This window comes from Schistocerca gregaria, chromosome 8 (assembly GCF_023897955.1).
Source record: "Schistocerca gregaria isolate iqSchGreg1 chromosome 8, iqSchGreg1.2, whole genome shotgun sequence".
NCBI classification, from domain to species: Eukaryota; Metazoa; Arthropoda; class Insecta; order Orthoptera; family Acrididae; genus Schistocerca; species Schistocerca gregaria.
The window spans coordinates 208,932,150-208,945,579 of record NC_064927.1 but is presented as its reverse complement, the minus strand read 5'-3'; the positions used below and the strand labels follow the sequence as shown (position 1 = coordinate 208,945,579).

General features: G+C 42.6%; 1 protein-coding gene across 22 annotated transcripts in view; it reads left to right on the top strand.

Moving 5' to 3' along the window:
* The window catches only part of LOC126284806 (protein bric-a-brac 2-like), a 437,302-nt gene that overhangs the window by 346,489 nt on the left and 77,383 nt on the right, over positions 1-13,430 (top strand). Inside the window, exons 1-2 of one of the 22 annotated variants that reach the window (XM_049983983.1) lie at positions 5,977-6,094; positions 6,187-6,443. The exons of 20 other annotated variants lie outside the window; for them this stretch is intronic. In XM_049983983.1, the coding sequence (XP_049839940.1) occupies positions 6,197-6,443 (247 nt within the window). In that variant the 5' untranslated portion in view covers positions 5,977-6,094; positions 6,187-6,196. Of the gene's footprint in view, positions 1-5,976; positions 6,095-6,166; positions 6,444-13,430 lie in introns of those variants that run through there. One more of the 22 variants, XM_049983984.1, reaches the window with a different exon arrangement.

The following is a 13,430-nucleotide window of genomic DNA, read 5'->3' as shown; positions in this document are numbered from 1 at the left end:
TATTACTAGCTAAAACAATAGTAATTCTGAAAATCTGCAATAAAGCCTTTCGCATAATATCATCATTCACTTGGGCATCCACAGAAATTTATCCAAGACTAAGAGTATAATTTGCTATACTTTATATAATTGTCGTGGGGACGTGAACATAAGAGCCCAGAAGACTAAATTGGTCAAAGTATTTTAAACGATTAATGGTCAGTCTTCAAGGCTTCATGGATAGATTGATACCGAAATCGAAAGGATGTATATGCTGAACATCTGTATCTGATATCAGTAGGAATGTCGTTACGTTGATCCAGCGATCTGAAATTACATCCATGTTATGATTAAATCCAGAGAATTAAATGAGTTATTCACACGAAATATATTTCTTCATTAATCAATATTTCAAGCCTTGTTGGTTAAAAAATCTGAGATAAAAAACAAAAGGAGTTAGAAAATTGCAACAAAAATAATTAGGAAAAGGGGAAATTAATACGATCGAAGATAATCGCTGCTTTTTGAACCCATCCCAATCCCTCCCTTGTCGCCTACGATCTCACAGCAGTTTCTAAAACTAATAGTTTAGTACGCTGCCAAAACGCACTTTCCCAGCCTCGGAGAGGTGGAGAAGGAAGTGCAAAGCAGTTACGAGGGATGGAAGAATCCAGTTACAAGAACTACATTATAAAACAAACATAACAAGTAACTTCGTCAGTAGAGTAAGAAAATTCGCAGAAACAACCGCGAAACCATTTGTACTGTAGCTTAAGATGGATGGAAATGACTAAAAGCAAAAAAAAAGCTTACTACACAAAGAGAAAAATCGCAGTTTCATGCTGTACAAATACCACAGACGATCTCCACACAATAGAAATCAAACACTAAGATGGGTCCGACGGAAATCATCAGCAAAAGATTAGTGATAGGATAAATCGAGATGAGTGACATGGAAAAAAGTCATGGTGGGCCTCTCACCCCCCCCCCCCCCCCCTCCTTCCACTAGGACAGAAGAGAACAAAAAAATGGAGGAATTTTTGGTTTAGAAAAACGAAAGTTTCGTGCCGAATGCTGCAACGTTTAAACGTGGTTAGTCGGTGTCAGCGAATAATATGCGACAGGCTCCTCCATTATCTGGTTTAATGCGGCCAACGGATAAATCAAACTACACATTCTTTTGAAAAAAAAAAAAAAAACTATTTACTTTATTTAGTGAACATACTACGTATCACACTCGAAAGCCCACAGCATTATTTAACGCGTTACTCGCCGGGAAGGATAGATTGGCGTTTTATTCCTGTACTACTGAGACTCGGCTGTTCGGAGTGGTCGTTATCGTATACACGTCTGCGTGTAATGTGAGAGCTGTGTGCTGTGCAGTTACACGTTTGAAATGTGAAAGTGAGGGTATGAGGGACTATACGTACTTTTCACGAAAAAATATAGTACATATTGTAGGAACAAGCAAGTATAATAGTGTATTAATGACCAAAGGAGAATTCGTGGTGGCCATTCTTGTCAAGGATCGCATGGTAAATTCCTTACACTCGTAAGAACCGAAAGAGTAAAAAACGTTTCATCCAAACATTTGAAAACATATACACATATTGTTGGAGACTATATTTAGTGTGTCACATTAAACAGTACCCAGAACGCAGTAAATAGAACCTTTTTTCTATATCCTTCGTATCTTTTCTTGCTAAGAGCCAAAAATAACGAAAATCACTATTCTCGACAAAGATTGTTTGAAATAATTTACATTAAAACACGTTTTCCTGTTTATGCACAATGTAGGCTTTTTTCTCTGTAATACGTAAATGCATTTATGCTTTCATATATTTCGTCTGTCTTTTAAGAGAACACTAGTAGGAAGGAATATGAGAACCTTGGTTAACTTTTGAGTGTGTCACGAAAACACAGCAAGTGTGTGGGGCTGTTCCCTTTGCTACGAGGTCCGTGGCTCACCGACCCTGGACACGAAAGTTGAGTCTTGATTTAATTTACCAGAAAGTCAAGACTGTTGACATTGTGCTGTACGGTTCTCGTTGTTGGCTGCTGGGACATTCCCGCGAGCAACAACGTGTGTGTTAAGAGTAGGGAATGGTTTAGCCACCGTCCCGTGGAGTCTAACTGTATTTGGTTATTTGCAATTGAAGTGCACCAGCAGAATTTTCTGCCTTGTGGCCGTTATTAACATTCCGGTTACCTGTCCTGGCCATTGACGTAAATTTAGTGTGTCCTTTCCTCACCGTGTCGTCGCTGTCCAGCACGGTGTGTTAGTTACACAGCTTAATGTATGCTTAGTTGCGGGCGTCCATGCCTTTTTACGTTTGCATTGAACTTCCGGTTGTGGAGCCCAAGCCACCTTGCCGGTGGGTCCGTTGACTCTGTTGGTTGGGTTGTCGCCAGATCGAGAATGGTTGGGCCTACTGCCTGTCTCACCTAAGTGGACGTTAGTATTTCAAGTGCTGGCCGACCCTCGAAACTTCTGGCGGCGTTAGCTGCACTGCTTTTTCTTATTTTCTGTTGTGTGAATTTGTATGACACGTAGCCGATGGTCGTGAATTAAAATTGGATTATTTTAGTGGTGTATTAAGTCATGGGCCTTCAGCCGCTTTAAAATTAAAGTTAGTTGCTTTTCAAGTGTTGGATTGTTTAGGCCTTCAGCCTAATTTAAGATGAGGCTCTGTTGTTCAAATTTATTTTACCTTGAGTTTAGAGTCATGGGGCCTTCAGCTGTTTTAAATTGAGGATCTTTGTCTTTAGAGCATCAGACTGTTTGGGGCCTTCAGCCTAATTGAAGGCCTTCTGCCTTGCGGTTTTTGTTTATTTATTTATTTAATTTTACGTTGTGTCTTAAGTCATCGGCCTTCAGACGTCTTTAAAGTAAGGTTGTTGCTTTTCAAGTGTTAGATTTCTGGGCCTTCAGCCAAATTATAGAATTTATTTAACTGCCTTCTAAATATTCCTTTTGGCTTCTGAATTTTGAGTTAATGGCTTTTAGCTGTTTTTAAAAAAAATGAAGCGGTTGTGGCCTTAAGGCACAAGATAGTTATCGGCTGGATACGCCAGACTAAGTTCAAGAATTTGTACTGTAATGTTTGATCAATAAATAAAGTTGTGTGTTCGAGTGTAACTGGCAGCCGCTCATTTTGGCCCCTTTCCACAATTCCAACTACCTGTCCTGTCCTGCGATTTTAGCAGGGCGTTTCAAACACAACAAAGATTGAGACACGAATACACACAATTAATTTCTGTTATAGAAATGAGAATGAGCAGAATAGGTTAAAAATGTTGAAATGTGTGTGAAATCTTAAGGGACTTAACAGCTAAGGTCATCAGTCCCTAAGCTTACACTACTTAACGTAAATTATCCTAAGGACACACACACACACACACACACACACACACACACACACACACACACACACACACACACACACACACACACACGCGCGCGCGCCAGAGGGAGGACTCGAACCTCCGCCGGGACCAGCTGCACAGTTCATGACTGCAGCGCCGTAGACCGCTCGGCTAATCCCGCGCGGCAAAGAAAAGGTTAACTTCGGATGTTGGCATACGCCGCCAAATTCCCTCGTTTTTGCGCATGCGCAGTATGCAGCATACTAGGAAATTTAGACCGCCACAGCCGGCGGTCATTGACAGATCATTGACGTCAAAGACACACACACACACACTTCGTGGTTGGGTGCTGATTTGCACTCATCCTGAGTAGTCGACTTTAACCAGAAAGTCGCTCGTGTAAAAAGGACTTAACAGATGTACAACGGCAGCCACCGCGTTCACTTTCAGATTAGATGGGAAACAACGAAAAAGTGTTCGCCCGACAATGGAATTAGCCATCATTTTCTGACTGTTCAACGAAGATCACACGTACATTAGTTTATTCTGAATGAAAATATTTCTTCGTCAGGCCTCTTCTATTTCTTCAAAAATCGCCGAACTAAGAACGAATAATATGGAGGTCGGTAGACGTTGCACGTCACGGCTTGGACCTCAAAAAGTTTTCTTACGTCTTTGTTAGCCATAGTCAGACAAATGTCCGCAAGGTCGAGTCGAATAACCGTTGGTCAACGTAGACAGACAGACAGATAGATCAATGAGCGTCTGTGGTAGAATGTCTCGTCTGGCGTGGGAGGAGATGGTACGTAGAGCAGGACTCGTTGTCGGTGCACGGCAAGAGTGTTCTAGAATGCGGCGAGCTGCCGACATTGTTCCGGAGAAAGCGCGGGGAGGGGGCAGGGCGGCGGGAAAGCGGCGGCCGCCGGAGGCCGGGCGGGCGGCAGTCGCCGAGCGTGAGCCACGGAGACCGCGCGTCGTGACCGTCTGCTCCGCTCATGGCCGACGCGGGACCGTACGCGGCCGATGTGCTGGGCCGGCAGGCGTGGAATGTGGAGGCCGGGCCGCAGTCGGCCGAGGCGCTCGAGGCGGTGGCGCATGCGTACAGGCCGCGGCCGCGCAAGAGCAACTTCACGGCGCGCGAGGTGAGCGCGCTGCTGGCGGCGGTGCGCGAGCAGCGCGCGGCGCTGCTGCAGGGGGTGGCGGGCGGCCGCGAGTGGGCCGAGGGCTGGCGCCACGTGGCTGCCGCCGTCTCCGCAGCAGACGGGCTGCCGCGCTCCGAGACCGACGTGCGCAAGAAATGGACCTACCTCAAGTGGGAGGCGCGCAACACCAGCAAGCCCGACCGCGACCCCCGTCTCCAGGGCCGTGCTGCACATCGTCACCGGCGCCGACGCCGACGGTGAGTCGAAACAGGGTCCACTCGCGTGTCGAGCACGGGAAGGAGCTCTGCGCGCGCATTTTTTTATCTATTCTTATTCGACAGGTGCGCTAGTCGTTTTTTCCCGCCGGAACTTGCAACAGCAGACTTCCGCCAGAAGCACTTTATAAATTATCAAGATTTCTTTGATTCCGTTGAGCGAAACAGATTTCAGTGTTCTCGCTAGCTGTCACACTTTGTTAGTGCCTCCCAGTTCAAATTTTGAACACGGACACTGCCAGTGCAAGCCATCACAAATGTTTCATCGCCACTGTGTCATACTCAAACTTCCGTTTTCGGTATGCTACAGATGATTCCGAAGCTTTGCTTCACAATAACCGAACTAGAAATCTTGAAGCTATATCCCCACTAAAACGGTCTGAGAGGGAGAGCGAGCCTGGTACTACAATCGGACACCCTAACCCGAACAAAAATCTTCTTTCAGGAAGGGACTGTGCCTTTGATTTACGCATTAAATGACACTATTTATTCAAGTTCCGCAACACTTAGAGGCATTTAGTGATTGAAGTGAAGGATGAGGATAGTAGTAATTGGCAGTAGCCGTTTTATGCGAACAAACTGCACGAGAGATTGGAAGAAAGGAAAGAGTAGGGCAGCAACCGGGGAATCGATTTTTGTGTGGCTAAGGTAGGACTGCGACGACTTCACGTGGACGTTTTTCATAGATTAATAATAACAGCTGTTTTTAGAGGTATAGTACCGGAAGGAGGTGCTAGTGTTGTCGTGGCAGTGTGAAAACTATCGCTAGCAACTCGACAGGATATTTATGTAAGGAGAGGGCTAGGTATTTGTGCTGTTAATATTGTATTCTTTATTTGCTTTGCACCATGGCTGTTACATATCGTGTGCATTCGTTACTAACGAATATGCCATCAGTCTCTTACCGTTTCGCTGCTCGCATGTTTTCTTCCGCGTACGCAGTTCGGAACAAGTCGGTACTTTCCATATTCCTCGATGCATTATCCTCGTCACTCTGAGCAATTGTAACGTTTCGTTACTCTCCCGTCTTCTTCCCCACATGTTTCATTCCGAATCGGCACTTCTCGCGTTTCTCCAGTTTCTTAGTCTCAGCGGGGCTAGTCATACGGGTCAGTCGCCATGTTCCTTTGCCGCCTGCTGTTCGTGTCGGTCTCGGCTAGAGTCGGCAGTATTCGGAATCCTCGAGTTCCTTACTCCTCGATACCGTTCGTGCTTGCAGTAGGCGACGCGAGCGATGTAGTGCGGGAACTTATTCTCAATCACATAGTTTGACTTCGCGACTTTTTTTAACGAAGTGTTAATTTTGATTATAGTATTATATTGTTATCTGAGGTGAGTGGAAAGATTAGTTCTGTTTTATAATGACTCGTTCTACTGTTTTACTTAACATTAACGTTAATTTAGTAAATTTTGTTATTGTGTAGTGCAATCACCATGGAACGGAAAAGAAGCAGGCTATGGGCTTTTTACAAAGAGGAGCCAGGATGTAAAGCAAGGTGTAATTTATGTCAACAGTCATATTCGTACACTGGAGGGTCCACAACAAATTTGAAAAGACATTTGATTACGAAACATCGATCTACCTATGATACCTCATTTTCATCAGTGCATCTAAGAAAGGTTTCTGCACTTCCATCGTCTTCGAGTCAACAGTGTGAAAGTTATCTGGAAACTGATACCTGTACGTGTGTTTCTGCAATCTGAAAGCCATGCTGGAAAAAAATAAGGGTTTAGTAATACTAAAACTAATTGTAAAAGTTACGTAGCATTTTTGTGCTATAGAAGATTCAAGGTTTTATTGAAATATTAAGTTCGCCAATTACACAATTCCATTGCGACATAAGTTGAGTATTGGTCTACTTTGGTGTCCCATAGGAATAGTTTTCGCGCGTAACAGCAGATGGCTGGACTTTCTGTACTCTTATGCGTATCACATTTACTCGACCTAAAAAGCGGTTATTAACATAAATGCTATTGTAAACTGCCGCATACCAAAATTAAAAGTTGCATCCAGTTAGTAGCAATATTTAAACTCTTGCTGAATTTTGTAGTTCGCCGAGGAATGGAGTGCGGAGATACTGCCACAGGAAATGCACTTGCCGACTGGCCCACTGGAGAAACTAGAGCGACTGCTACGTCACGAAGAGGGCTGTGTTGAGTCAGAGTTTAAAACCCAGTGGAGCCCGGAGTCGCTAGATGCAAGAGGAGCGGACAAGTCTGATACAAGACTCGATGGTATAGACTTCAGCGATAACGCACGAGACCAACGAAGGACACCCAATATATGTTGCCAGAGATTTGCTTAGTGTGTAAGGGCGGCAAATCCGAGCCAACGAAGCGGTCGGTCGGGATTGCGGTTCGGCCTGCTGGCGGTAGCGCCAAAACGTTGACGGTTTGTTGTTTTAGGGACGCGTCTGTGTGGGCGCCGGTCAAATGTTCGATGATTCAGTATCAATTTGTTGTCTCTAGAACGGATGTGTGTTTTTTCAGGACAGCCGTACGTCACACTTGCTTCATAAGGTTTCTGTAACTTACGGTATAAAGTGCAGTAGTTGGCTGTTACATGGCGATACCAGTCAATAAAACGTATCGAGTGCGACATGTGGCTGTCCGGAAAAAAACTGTAAACAGTCTGTTTCCTGCAGGCAGTGCTTGCTCTCGCTAAGGGTGTTTATCTATTGTGTTTAAAAATACCACCGTATAGAGTGGAATACGGAACGTGAACTGAAGCTGATAATTTTATCGTGAAATGGAATTTCAATAGGCATCTACGAACTGCAATTTTAAAAACAAACTAAAGGGCTATGCGCTTGCGGGAAATAACCAAGGTACTTAAGAGATATGCACGGAATGAAAAAGAAAATGGTGCCTTTGGTGACGTCTTTCCGCTGTGAACAACCAAAAGAAACTAGCACTGACTATCAACTTTCTGCTGGAGGTATAGCTCTCCTAAAAGAGATGTTAACTTGAGAATTTTTAGGGGCTACACGTTCAATAACCATTCGAAATCAGTAGCTTTCATTAGGGAAAAAATTATGAACTAGCCCACATTCTAAAAGAGGGCGTCCACCATCGTCGTTCCTTCTTTTTCTCATGATCAGCTTCTTGCATTAAAATAAATGCTGCAAATGCAACTACTGCCAAGTCCTCTGCTTTGTTACAAACTGGGAGAAACGTCGGCATGTTATCAGAGCGGCGGAATCCTGTCAGTCATTCGTTGGCCTAGTGTGTATGTGCCTTTAGAGATGCGACAAGGGGTTTCGTGAATCATGAGGTGCTTTAAAAGCAGCTAATGAATGTCAAACACTCTGGATTGGTTTGTGGAGTGTAACTGTAGATGTAGAGAGCATTGCTTAACTAATGACGAATTTACGAGCACATTGTCCGAAAAGATTCACGTATTTGCGGAACTATCTCCTTTAAATGTATAGTGTGTTTATGTTCTGGACATTTCTTACAGTAACAGTTACCAACTTCAGGTAAATGAATATCTACTCTGTATAAAAACTACTTGTAGAAGATTATTCTTAGCTTAAAAACTATCATATGAAGTGAATAAAGATGATTACTTGATATGTTAACTCAGTGATGAGCATCATGTTGCTTATTATTTGCTTGATGAAGTGTCAGGTAGAAGTAGTAACATCACGCCATGTTAATCGATTTTGCCAGTCATAGAAATGAATAATTTTTTTCATGCTCCGATCTTTTGAGCACAGCATTGTTGCGCTACAAACCCCACGTCTTCCTCTCATAGATTTGGCTTGATATTGGTAAGGTCGTTAAAATTTTATTTAAAGCTAGTGGGTGAGGAATTGGGTAGCTTTCTCTTCTGATTGTGATACACCCGAAACAAATTTTGCACTAGGAGCACCACGTCGCCCCTCTGAGCTTGACGCACCAAGCAGCTTCTTGTGTCGTTTGGGCCTCAACCGGCCCCCATATGTGTGTGCTACATAAAACATGTGCTTATTTGGCCCTTCTGCACTGTGATCGAACACGTTAACGATGTCGTACCTTGTGACCTGGGTTTCATATTTAAGGATGACAAGTATATATCACCTCTGAAAGGGCGCGACAGTATTTAATCTACCCATTAAGGTGGAGTTTGTCTTTTAATAATTTCGTCGTACGATGATTACTTAAGAATTGTCTCGTCTTTATTAACGTAATGGCTGCCATACTATCACATGATGTTTTTTGAAGTTATTAGAGTTTGCTAGCTACGGAAACTGGTCTGAATAAAGGTAATTCTCGGACGAAAAGACTTGAGGGAACGAACATCCAAGTAATTTAATTTCCTCTAGGCTCAGACCTCGTAGACACGAACAAACCATTTATACATGACGCAGGTTGAAAAAGAGAACAAAATATAGGTAATATTAAATAGAGAAAAACCTTCATTGACTAATCGAATGAGAAAGAGGTATATTTTTGGTTATCAGGCAGATTGTGGTGCCGTCAAACGACAATACATAGCAGTTTGCTGGGAGACAAACTTTTTGCATGTCCGCAATTACAGTTTCACGAGATATATAGGCTTTTGATAGGGTAAGCAAGAACCATTTGCGGGAACAGCAAAAGCCATCCATTTCATTTTACTAGGTAGTATAATAAACTGTTGGCATTTCATTTGAGAGAACTTTTCGTAAAAGATCCTGCCTAAAAGAATTGCGACAGAGTTGCTGCTTCTCGCCAGTCGTATGTAACATACAAATAATTTCATGAGAGTAGAAAAATTAACTCCATTGTATGTTGATGTATCGTCAGATTTATTTAAATCTGCATCAAAGTAGTTGAGATATTATATCACTTGACTGATCACAGGTGTTGCTTCCATTGCTATGGATTAGGAGACAGCCCTACAAGAGTACTGCTACGTGTTAGGTATAAAATATGTGCCGTGGTACATGGCATCGACTATTTTTGCCGGAGGCCGGCGTATCGCCGAAATCACAATGGCAGAATAAAAACCTACGCTGCAATTAGTGGATAATGACGTCATCTTGTATAATAATTTTAATCTTTTAGTTCAGTCCATGACATGGACCCTTTTTTTTCTTTTTTTTCCAAACCGAACCAGTAAAGTAGAACATAAATTTAAATTTCAGCACAGTTGTAGAATGTCTCTTAATGAAAATGCCTTAAATAACTGTTTGTGTTACGTGCTGGCGATTTTTTGCAAACGCCTGGTCAAATTATTGAAATGGCTCTGAATACTGTGGGACTTCACTGCTGAGGTCATCATTCCCCTAGAACTTAGAACTACTTAAACCTAACTAACCTAAGGACATCACACATCCATGCCCTAGGCAGGATTCGAACCTGCGACCGTAGCAGTCGCGCGGTTCCAGACTAGCGCCTAGAACCGCTCGGCCACATCGGCCGGCGTAAACGCCTGTGAGATCGTTAACATAACCTCATAAGGTTATGCCAATAACAATGGTAGCTACAGATATGACATACAGATAATTTAGAGATAAAATAAATTGGGATAAAAGGTGCAGTGTGGCTGACACATTTTGACGTGGAAAATCAGACATGCTTATCGCTGTGCGACCAGTGACACACGTGACTCAGTGTTGTGGTTGGGTGGAGAAAAATTATATGTAAATAATGTACAAAACATTTACAGCTTGAGAACATGTAAGCTCAGTTCTATGTGGTTGTTTCACAGTAGACTTTTACCGCAAGGGAACTCAATCATCATTTTAATTGCATTTTTAACAAAAGTAGGAACTGAATTAACTACTTGTGTATGCCGTTCATTTGATTGTTACGTAGTAGAATACAATAGAGTAAATTGTACAACACACAAGTATTTTGTTGTATTCGTACTATTGCCAAGTACCTAATAAAAGTACTAATCGCTTACCCATCAAAAGTACCATAAACACGGAAAATGTACGTAACATGCCTTCGCCCATGCTTTGTTTTAAACTGGTTTAAATCTTTGATGTAAATTCGTCGACGTACATTTTTTGAGCCCTGCGCAATTTGCGGATGGCCCGCGTTCCGCACGCGGTTGATAGTGTGTGCGGATGGTTCCCACGGGCAGCCCTTCCGCGTCAGTCAAATACGTAGGAACAAGTTGGCGCGTGCACAGTCATGCGGATACCGTTACCTGCAGAAGCATGCCACTGGCGTGGCAATACGAGTACAATTTCAGAATTTTCCACAATGCCTAGTGACATCTATACCGACATGTTAATTGGTGAAGTTGAAAGACCACCTTACAAATGAAACCCGTCGCACGGGGACTGCAATGTCTGTGAAATTTCTTTGAAGGCGTGGCAAGAAGCCAGTGGAAATATAATAATCGGCTTTGAAGGTTTGAACGAGGCAGATTAGAAGAAACGTGGTAAGTAGACGTATAGTAGCCTTGTATTTTTGTTTTTCTGTACGAAATGCAAAGCATTATAGTTAAAGAATTAAATTCACAAGTTCGTTTTCTGCGCAGCACAATGGATAATTATGTAGAAAAATTGTACACAACAGCAAATATTTGTCTTTTGAGACAGGTGGCTTGTATTCAGTGAATTTTTTATTCCTGTCAAGGAACAGCTCCTGTACCAACAAAATACTCCACAAAATTATTGCGCACAGTATTACTCGATCTACTGACAGTAGTAGTTTCTGCCACATCTTCGAAATCGCGTAAGGTACCGGGTGTCTCAGTTGGATCTGGCCCTTGCTCGAACAAAATCACGCAAAATGCAACATACTGCGAGGCATCAATTAACATGAAGCAGTAGTCACAGATGGCCGTGAGAACAATGGCGAGGTTATACTAGAATTATGTTTTCCGATACAATGAGAAAAACGGCGAAACTTAGAAAATCGTTTCTAATTTCGTCTTATTTGTCCTTTGGGGGCTTTGACATGCCTTCTTCTAGTCCAAATAAGTGGCACGTACTTGTCTCGTAATCTGTCCAGTTGTTGATGCATCCATTTAATAAGAGTAATGAAAATCCGTAAATGTATCCGCATCCATTATACATGTGAAGTATAAAGCATATATTTGATACATACTCACGATTACAGAGCAATGTAGAGTTAATTTTAGATGTAATCCTATCTCAAATCTTGGATGTAATACTCCTTTAAATAACAGATGGATGTGTCCTCAGTTAATAAAAGATTTATGACCTTTGTACTTGTTATAAGCTCCAGACGAGGTGGAAAAACTGCATGGATGCCTATTTTAAAATCCGTAGTAAAATAAATCAAACAGTCCAGGTCAGTAGCAACTGAGACCAAAATACGTCTACCATGATCAACTACACTTTCTTGACCGTCTCTCTGAAGCACAAACAGAGTAACTTTGACTTACAATTGGCTGTGAAAGATAATGATAACTAACAACGATGTACTCGCGGAAAAAAGTAGAGACGAAACCTATGAAGAACAAGTCCATGATGTCCGATCGAATATAAACACTGAAAAACAGGCCTTCAAGAGAGACAATTCTATCAAGAACACTACATTTGAAGATAATTTGCTCGCGTTATTAAAAGAAAGGAAAAGGACGAAGACTACCGAGGATTCTATGCGTCGTTGTTGCCTTCTTTAGTCAAGTACTTCAACTGCAACTAAACAAACTAATCAGACAAGCTTAAAACGTAAACCCCCCTCCTTCCACAGCAGCATTCAGGTCTTCCCACTGCCCACTGATCTCCTTCACATGTGCTCCACATGTACCAACAGCATCAAAATCAATCTACGCCGTATCACGAGGGTCCGACCGAACACGCAAGTTGCTACTCCCCATCAAGCCCAATCAACGTCGACATCAGTTGTAATAAAAATATAAGATTCTGTATTACCAAATGTAATACATAATTGTAGTAAAGTTTTGAATCATTAAATACATTTAGTCGTAATCCCTACTCTTAATTCATATTCTTACTTTAATGTTGCTGCTACCTGTTCTGACGTATTAGTAACTATCCTTTTGAGAGCTCTGCCGACAAGCTCGTCAAAGAGACGGCAAAACATACGAAAATATTTATCAAATTTGTCTTCGTCGGAGCGCAAATCGGAATACAGTGTGACGAACGCTCCTTTCGTACATCTCCGTACCACCTTCTCTCGCGTGTGGAATTTCTCGTTTTGTACATCAGACAGGCTTAATTGCAGCGAGGTCACCCTTATACATGTGATCAAACAGAACGATGTCCTAGTGCATGGAAGTCCGTGTACGGTCGACTGTGCAGAACCGCGTGCATCCGCCCGTCTGTGTAAGCCATCGACCCCTCCCGCCAACCGCACGCGGAGCACGGATCATCCGCAACAGGCCTTATGGGAAGAAATTGATTTCTTTGCCGCACAACTTCTTAATGTCGTTTGAGGTAGAGTGATAAGTATATGTGATTTTCCGCGTCATAGTGCAGCCCAACGCTATTCTTCATACGTTTCCCGTGTTAGAATACTACTTATTCAGCCCCGCGCAACAATGGGTAATTACTCGCCGACAATCGTAATTTACAGACAACGTCTGTGGTATGTTGGGTCTATAGCTACTGCGGCTAATTCAACTTAATATCACCAGAACAAGATGCGTTTGCAAGAAATCGACAATGCTTGTCCCTAGAAGCAGTTACGTAACATGCTTTTCAAGTCGTGATAGTTTCGTAGAAACGTGTGGTGGATGAATCAGTGACTGGCA